This window comes from Aedes albopictus, chromosome 3, assembly GCF_035046485.1.
Source record: "Aedes albopictus strain Foshan chromosome 3, AalbF5, whole genome shotgun sequence".
Lineage (NCBI taxonomy): Eukaryota > Metazoa > Arthropoda > Insecta > Diptera > Culicidae > Aedes > Aedes albopictus.
Genome location: NC_085138.1, coordinates 60,694,118 through 60,703,136, shown reverse-complemented (window position 1 = coordinate 60,703,136; position 9,019 = coordinate 60,694,118). Strand labels below are relative to the sequence as shown.

Genomic DNA, 9,019 nt, shown 5'->3' with positions numbered 1-9,019 from the left:
ATTCTTCAAGGAATTACTCCAGGAATTCCTCCATGAGTTCTTCCTGGGATTCCGCCAGGTATTTGTCCAGAAGTTCCTACAGGCATTCGTCCTGAGGTTCCTCCAGAAATTGCTTCAGGGAATCCTCCAGTAATTCCTCCAGAATTTTTTCCAAGAATTCCCCCAGGGATTCTTCTAAGAGTTTCTCCAGATATTCCTCCATGAATTCCTCAAGTGGTTTCTTCAGAAATTCCTCCAAGAATTCCTCTATCGATTTCTTTAGGAATTACAGCAGGTATACTTTCAGAAATTTCAGAAATTGGCCCCTCTAACTACGCCAATGTTTCTACCTGGTTCATCGGTGACTTATGGACCTCGGCTGGCAGCACGTGGTTGAAGAAAACCTGGGCATCCTAAACGTACGGGGAGTCCGGAAGAACATCGCACAAGACCAACGAACATGGCACTCTACTACATATTTGTTCGGCGCTGGAGTAAAGTTATGTTGTAGTAGCCAACAAAGCGTCAAGGAAGATACAAGCCATTGACATGGCCTATTACACCCTGCCAGTGATTGATAGTAGTGAATAGCAGTAGACAAGATCTCTTAGGCGAAAACCTTATGTAGACACCATTTGTGATGTCGTATATTCTATACGCGTAGGTAGCTCTGACCTAAATGGGTGTCTTTGTCATCATAATCAGTGTTATCAATTGTGTGTTTTGATTTCTGCTCTCAGTGTGTTTAGTGTCACTATCACTTTACTCTTGATGATCATCTTGTTTGTGTTGACACACATTCAAATTGGGACGACTATTCACTCCAGTTAAATAACAACACAAAATCGCATTGAAGTCAAATCGGTTTTATTTTTTCTTATAATTTCGCAATACAATATTTTCCATAAATGTAAGATTTTTGTTGTTTGTCTCTCTCACCAAATATACTATCAGATGTGTTTCGTTTCTTTTTAATAATTGTTTTTGAAGAAAAAATAAACTGTTTACAACGATTTTCAACTGAATGAAATGGCAATCATACTCGGATGAAGTTATTCTCATTATAACAACGTTCTCAAACCCCATGGAAATAAAAATTGTATCTCATACTTAAGAAGAAATCTTAATATTTATGCGTCTTAAGTAAAAAGTCATCTAATAAAATGATTAGGAAAGAAAGTGGAACAATTCTTATCCCTAATGCTCTGACGTGATTTGCAAAAACAAATGTATAAAGGGATTTAACTTGCATGACATTTTTAGGAAAAAATAAAGATCTATACAATTATCCAAGAAGTGATTCTTGGATTGATTATTGTAGCCCTTATTCGAATGTAGCAAAAATAAAACGGTAAAAGAAAAAAAAAATACAATAAGTTACATAGAAGTAAAGTTTCGGCCAAACGCTCCCACTTCGATTTTTTTTTAGGTTTTTTCCTCCTTTTCTTTGTTGTACCGTTCCAGCTCCTTCAGGAACTGGGCCTTCGGTTTCATCACGTTCGGCCGGTCGCCCCGGCAGTTCGGACAGAACCACTTGCCCTTCGGTTTGGACATGAGTGCCACGCAGCTAAAGTGGAACCACTCGATCGGACACAGATCGTTATCACACAGGATCATCTCGCCGAAGGAGATCTGCAAGAGAAAGGATTGTATCAGAGTATAAATTTTTTGGTAATAACCGAAAAAAATTGAAAGTGATTGCTCCAGCTTACCTGATCACATAAACAATACGTCGGCTCATCCGGATCGATGGTTTCCTCTGGCGGGGGAGTGTCCTCTCGTGCTTCCCGGGCTTGTCCCCGACCTGTCTTTCGTTTCTTCTTCTTACCCGATCCGGCGTTACCCTTCTTGCCCTGGCCGCTGCTATTATTCGACTGTCCGGAGTTGTTTTTGCCTCCGGTTCCACTGCCACTGGCACCACTTCCCGATGCTTGCCCACTACCACTTCCGAGTCCCACCTCCTGTTTGATATTGCTCGTGTCAATCGGATCAATATCCATCGGCATTCCGGATGTGGAGTTCGGAGTACTGGAACCGTTGGCACTGCCACTATTCTGCTCGTTGCGGGTACGACGCGCTCTCTTCGATCCACGTTCAGATCCTGCTCCGCTTCCACTGCCGCCACCCCCGCCTCCTCCTCCACCCCCACCATTTCCACTGCTGGTACTTCCTCCAGAACCATTGCCATTTCCGGAATTATTACTACCACTGTTGGAGGAATAATTTCCTCCTGTGGCGTTCGCTGACGAACCATTGCCACCGTTTGTACCACCTCCAGCGGCGCTCTGTCCATTGCCGGCGTTCGAGGAAAAAATGGCCGGAGATGCATTTACACTATTTGGTGAACATGCAGTTCCGGGGCTGTTGGAACGTATTTCTTTTTGTTGACCTTCCGTCACCTTCTCCTCTCGATTGTAGTCCAATCTGCAAGGAAGAAAGAAGAGTATATGATAGACTGCTCAAAACCTATGTTAGACATAACAGTTGGTCGATTGAAACAGATTTATAATAAAATCTGTTTAAAATAAAATAGCACACACGCGTATCATGCCTCGAGCATGTGTGCTTGTCAACAACGCAATCATTGTTCATCTCTACACTAACCACCAGAGATGTATGTGCTGTCGCGATTAATGTAGGTATCTATTGGAAACTTGTTATTGTTCAGTATAATTACCGCATGATGAACCATCCCCTACGGATGCTTTCAAACAAGACATCGCATACTGCACTTCAAAAGGCCTTCCGCTAATTGTTAGCAGTGATGCTAATGCTCACCATATTATCTGGGGCAGCGCAAACATTTACTAGAGAGGCTCCAGTTTGATGGAGTACTTAAGTAGTACAGATCTTGCATTACTTAACATAGGCAACCGCCCAACCTTCATGGTATCTGCTAGAGAGAGGAAATGTTAGATATAACGCTTTGCTCTAGTAGAATTAGTCACGAGCTGACCAATTGGCATGTGTCAGATGAAGAATCTTTATCTGACCATTGCTACATCTTTTTTGAACATTTAAATGTTACTTCGCAAACATTGCGTTTCAGGAATCCTCGGTCAACAAACTGGGAACTTTTTACTGATTTGGTTGCGGCCAAATTTCAAGGATATTCATCATCCATTGACACTCCAAGTGATTTAGATGATGCCGTTGATACTACAACGACCTTCATCATGGAAGCTTTTAAAGAAGCATGCCTTCTACGGTCTGTGAAGATCACAAGAACCCCTTGGTGGAACTCTGATCTGACGAAATTCAGGAAACAATGTAGAAAGAGTTGGAACCGACGACGCTCGGCCGGTTCGGAGGTTTTCAGGTCGACTCGCTGGACCTACAGGAAAGCTCCCCGGTCTGCTGAACGATCCGGCTGGAAAAACCTTTGTACAAATGTTTCCAGTTTGAGTGAAGTCAGTCGGTTAAACAAAATCCTTGCGAAATCTAAGGATTTCCGAGTGAACGAATTTTGTTTGCCATATGGCGATCTTGCTTCCTCTGATGAGGAAGTTCTGGAATACTTATTCAGCACACACTTCCCTGGATATGTGGATATTACATCTTCGGATGAACCTGATGTCTTTTCTTGTAGTTATGGTTCCCTGGCTTCAGCTCGGAGTATTGTAACTATTGAATCGATTGAGTGGGCACTTAATAGCTTTGCTCTTTCCAAACTTCCTGGGGCAGATGGGATTTATCCTATTTTGCTTCAGAAGGGATTTGATTATTTCAAACACGTTTTGAAGAAAATACTTGTTTGCAGTTTTGCGACAGGGTATATTTCCAAATCTTATTACTGTGAAGTTCATTCCGAAACTGGGTCGTGCGTCGTATAAAGAAGCAAAGAGTTTCAGACCTATCAGTTTGACCTCTTGTCTTCTGAAATGCTTAGAACGCATTGTGGATCATCACATCCGTGATGTTCATCTGGCCAACGTGCCTCTTCATGTGAACCAACATGTCTACCAATCTGGTAAGTCCACTGTGACTCTTTTACACAATGTTGTTTACGATATCGAGAAGAATTCGCTCAAAAGCAATCATGTTTGGGTGTTTTCTTAGAAGATATCGAGCGTGCTTTTGGCAATGTGCCTTTCGATGCCATATTGGAAGCCGCACGGAGTCACGGTATATCTTTAATGATTTCCAATTGGATTCATCAAATGCTCAAAAACCGATATCTCTTTTCCACATTGCGAATGCGAATAGCAGGGATTAGGAAATTGAGTGTTTGTGGAGGTCCCCAAGGGGGAGTCTTGTCACGGCTTTTGTGGAATTTCGTGGCAGATACGCTATTGAGGCAACTCAATAATGGCGGTTTTCCTACTTATGGTTTTGCCGACAACTTCCTAAGATTGTTAGTTGGTATGTGTATCACCACCCTTTACGACCTTGCAAAGCGCAAAATCTATTGTTCTTTTTACGGAAAGGCGAAACCGCAATGGTGTTCGTCCTTTGCGTCTCTTTGATTCTGAAATCAATGTGACTGAACAGGTAAAGTACGTTGGAATCATTCCTGATTTCAAGCTTTCCTGGACACCTCACATTGAGTTCAGAATCAAGAAAGTGTGTATAGCCTTCTGACAATGCCGGCGAACCTTTGGTAAAACTTGGGTTCTAAAACCCAAGTATATCAAATGGATTTACACAACTGGTGTTCGACCAATATTGGACTATGGATGTCTTGTGTGGTAGCAAAAGGGCTAAGTAAGTGAGAACGATCCAAGCAAAACTAGGCCATCTCCAGAGAATGTACTTGATGGCGATGCCTGGAGCATTCTCTTCAACTCCCAAGACAGTGCTCGAAGTTCTCTTTGGCATTGCCCTACTCTGCTAAACTACTGATGGCTCCCTTCTCGAAGGTCGAGGTGGTACTGGAGAAAACCTGAATTATGAGATTCAAATGTTACTCTGCGGCATTCTAAGGGGAATGCTGGTTGACATTACCGCTGCAGTCCTGGGGGGACTTCATAAAAGATTGCAGTTAGAACAATAGTAGTATCAAAGCCTAATAAGATTGTGGTTCAGCTTGTTTAATTTTTTTTTGTCAGGTTTTTTTTTCTGAAGTTCCTGTCAAGATTTCTTCAATAAGACTTTGCGGAGAGTCTCGCAAGATTTCACTTGGGTTTCTTTGAATAATTCTCCGGAAATTTCTTATAAGGAACTTCGTAAGTTATCCCAGGAAACATGCTGAGGAAACCCATGGAAAAATCACTGCAATAATTCTGGGAGTACCTATTAAAGAAATTCCTAAAGGAGTATTCAGAATCTCGGGACAATTTCAGGTAAAGATTCCGGGAAGAGTTTTGGGAATAATGCAATGACAATCGGTAAAAAAATAATATTAGGTGGATCACTGCAAGAAATCCGGTACAACTAAGAGGAACAGGAAAATCACAGGAAGAATTTAATGAGAAATATCAGCAAGAGCTCCTGTAGAGATCTCAGAAGGTACTCCGGAAAAAAATTAGGAGAAAGTCCAGGGTGCATTCGGTAAAACTCTGAGAGACATTCCAGAACCAACATCGAAAGGAATCTTCTGAGAGAAGTTCCAGGGGAAACTCCGAGAGATGTCTCAGATAAAACTTGAAAAATAACAGCGAGAACCTTTAAGAAATATCCCAGCTGAAAGACCTGTAGAAAACTAGGAAGGAACTATAAGAAAGCTCACAGAATTTCTTGCAGAGATATTACAGGAAAAACTTTGAAAGAAATCTCGCGAGGAACTAAAACTGCGAAAAATCCTTAAGAAATCCATGGAGGAACTCTAATAGAAATCTCAGGAAGAGACGAACCAGCCAAGGGCAGAAAGTCTCTCAAATAAAGATAAATCAATCAATCAATCAGAGATCTCAGGAACAGGGATGGGAAATGTCATAAAAATTTCATTTTATTATTTGCTAGTTTTGCTGACCCTAGTGAGAAATGTTTATCAAAAAATACCATTAACTTTCCATTACTAATTGGCATTATCGATTGGTAATGTACAGGCATGTAAATTTACATAGAAAATGGTGGAAATTGAAAAATGTCATGACATTTTTGTTTCATGTAATCCGTGACATTTCCCATCCTTGCCCAGGAATAACTCCCGTAGCAACTCTGAGATAAATTCTGGGAAGATCTCCTGGGAAAGTCCCGAGAGGAACACCGGAAGGAATCGCGTAAAATCTCCGAGAAGAATCCTAAGAGAAATTTTAGGAGAGAATTCGGGATGAATTCTGATAGAAATCCTACAAAAATTTCTTTGAGAAAATTGGAGGAACTTAAGGAAAAATTCCAATAGCGGTTCTGGGAGCAAAAAAAATACTGTAGCATCCCCGTAAAAAACTCCAGGAGAAATTCAGGAACCCTGAAAAAAAAAAATGCTGGAAGAACAAAAAAATGGCGTGAAAAACAAGGAGAGAATTTTGAGAGAAATCCTGGGAGGCATTCCAACAGGTATTTCTAAAGAGGGCCGAAAAGAAACCCTAACGGAATCTGTGTAAAAATCCTTGTAGCGGAATTCCTTCTTCTTCTTTATAGCCATGCTGAGGGTGACGGGTTCGATTCCCGGTCAGTCCAGGATCTTTTCGTAAAGGAAATTTCCTTGACTTCCTTGGGCATAGAGTATCTTCGTGCCTGCCACACGATATACGCATGCAAAATGGTCATTGGCAGAGGAAGCTCTCAGTTAATAACTGCAGGCTTTGTCCCAATGAGGACGTTACGCCAAGAGAGAGAGAGAGAGAGAGAGAGGAACTTCAAAAGGAATCCTGCATAAACCCCTTTAAAAAAAATCTTGAGTTATTCTGGAGTCACTATCAAGGTTCTGGCAATTTTTTTCAGGATGATTCCAATGAGCCCCACCGGCAAAAGTCTTCTACCATAATTCTATGGCGTTAATCAGTAGATTAGGCGATATTTTGGCCAGAAATTCGACAACTCTGAGCTTTTTAATGCAAATTTCGATAGGTACAGATGTTTCGTTACGTCGAAAAATTATAGTATTCCAGTAGTATAACACGCTAAATTTGACATCTCATGAGAATATCTACGATAAGGTGCACGACACTACTGGTAGTTTCGCCCATGTACCTATAACTTTGACCTCTTTTCTTCTGAAATGATTGAAACGTATTGTTCATCATCCTATCCATAATTTCAATCTGGCTAATATGCCTCTTTAGTCTTTATGTGAACTAACATGCCTAATAATTTTGAAAAATATTCTTAATTGTTTTACACAAAGTTGTTCACACCACCGAGAAAAGGTTCGTTTTTGAAAGTGACCCATCTTGCTCCATTCTTTACGATCATCAGGTTTTAAACTAAAACCAACATTAGAGAACAGAAGCATTACATTTTCATTAACTCATTTTTTAGGCAAATGGCTCCCGACTGAGATTCTTTACTTTTTTCAACAAACGCCATACCTTTTTAATCCCAGTTTCGTGTTCAAAAGAAATCCCTCAAGCTTAAACGACATTATGCCCGATAAGACACATCTGTTTAGCAACCTACCTCGAAAAGAAATCGCTTCCCAGATTCTTGAAGTCCTGATCCAATTGACGCGTCTTGTGGTCAATCATGTCCTGCAGCTGTTGCACAATCTGCAGCTTCTCGTCGCCCAGTTCCTGAGCCGCAATCAGCCCCTGCTGGATCCGTGCAATGGCCCGTTTGGTGGCATTACTGACCGGTTCCGTCGCTGGCGTCGTCGAGGACGAATCACTCCCACCGCCTCCACTTCCCCCCGTACCAGCACCACCATTCAACTGGTTCGTTCCATTGTTGGTGCTGTTGCTCCACTGTTCGTAGTACACGCTCACATCCCGCAGGTGGTTCCGGTACAGCACGTCGATTTCCCGGATCCGCGACAGATGCCGCTGGACATCGTCCGGCAGGTTTTCCACCGAGTCCAAATAGTTTTCCACGTAGGTGGCCGAATGAAGCGCCTCCACTGTTACCTGGCTGATCATCGTTCCACCGGAGGATGGCGTCTCCTTCATTTATACACTGATGCCACTGATCACTCCCCCAAGGAACCGCACGGTTCACAACACCAAGAGCACCGCAGAGGGAAAAGCACTAGATTTTCTTCACTTGAAACAAGAAGCCATTCGCGATGCAGCAAAATTCAAAGTATTTTTCTTACGATTCTTTCTGTCTGCTATTTTCGCAGCGTTTCTTCTTCTACATGTTCGCTTTTGTTCCGATGACACGCACACCAGCATGCGTCGACTGACAGGTTTACATGTTTTCAGTTCAGTGGACCACGAGGGATGTTCCGATTGGAATTGTGGAAAGTGAGCCCAAAGCAGAAAATTGAAAAAAAAACTGATACACGCAGGAAAAAGAGGCTTGTTTAAAACAATAAAACGCATGGTTGATTTTCAAACTGAACAATTGCTTATTCCAAAGTTATATTTCTTTGTTTTTGCTTAGAGTTTATCGATCAAAACAATCAATTCCTATCATTCCATATAACGATGAAAACTTCATTTGTTTCAACAAAATGGGGACCATAAACATGGCCCGAATGCACTCACACATCTTTAAAATTATTACCCCAACATCGCCACAACGAAGAAAGTGTAGCAAAACCATCACTCCAACTTCCAGGTGCAGTTTTGGCCGTGATGGATAACGCGCAGGTACTCAAGACAGCGTCCTCAAAAAGTTGGTCGGTTTCGCTTTTTTGCCTTTTTTATTCGTTCTCGCTTCCATCCGCTTGCCGAGTGTCTAAAAATAGATTTCCGATCTGCCGCAGGAGCTGCCGTCACCACCACAATCACCTCGACAATCACATTCTGGTTTTGTTAGTACCAAAAGTGCAGTCGTTTAAAACAATCTGTCATTTTATGTTGAAACTATCAAATCTCAGTTTGTTCTAACAAACTGTCAAAGATTTCGTCAAATGAAAATATTTGTATTATCAAACAAATGAGACAGTTCAGTTTAATCTAGAAATCAGTTTGTCGCTATAGCAAACTGAAAAATCGGTTGATTTGAACTAGAATTTAATTGTGTTTACAAAGTATTTTTCTGCGTGTAAGTTTTAATT

At 41.5% G+C, this 9,019-nt stretch overlaps 1 protein-coding gene across 1 annotated transcript; it reads right to left on the bottom strand.

Annotated features, from left to right (window-relative positions):
* Nucleotides 1–829: 829 nt before the first annotated feature.
* LOC109399745 (inhibitor of growth protein 1) lies at nucleotides 830–8,177 on the bottom strand. The gene is made up of 3 exons (XM_019672263.3): nucleotides 7,480–8,177; nucleotides 1,692–2,403; nucleotides 830–1,611 (listed from the first exon to the last, which is right to left on the bottom strand). Exons 1-3 carry the CDS (start codon nucleotides 7,962–7,964, stop codon nucleotides 1,405–1,407), a joined length of 1,404 nt encoding a protein of 467 aa, XP_019527808.3. The 5' UTR covers nucleotides 7,965–8,177; the 3' UTR covers nucleotides 830–1,404.
* Between the last annotated feature and the right edge of the window lie 842 nt (nucleotides 8,178–9,019).

Coding starts and splice junctions, on each gene's coding strand:
- LOC109399745 (XM_019672263.3), bottom strand. CDS start 7,964: ATGAAGGAGACGCCATCCTCCGGTGGAACGATGATCAGCCAGGTAACA. Junction 2,404..7,479: donor GGAAGCGATTTCTTTTCGAG/GTAGGTTGCTAA, acceptor TCTTCCTTGCAG/ATTGGACTACAATCGAGAGG. Junction 1,612..1,691: donor CGTATTGTTTATGTGATCAG/GTAAGCTGGAGC, acceptor TTTCTCTTGCAG/ATCTCCTTCGGCGAGATGAT.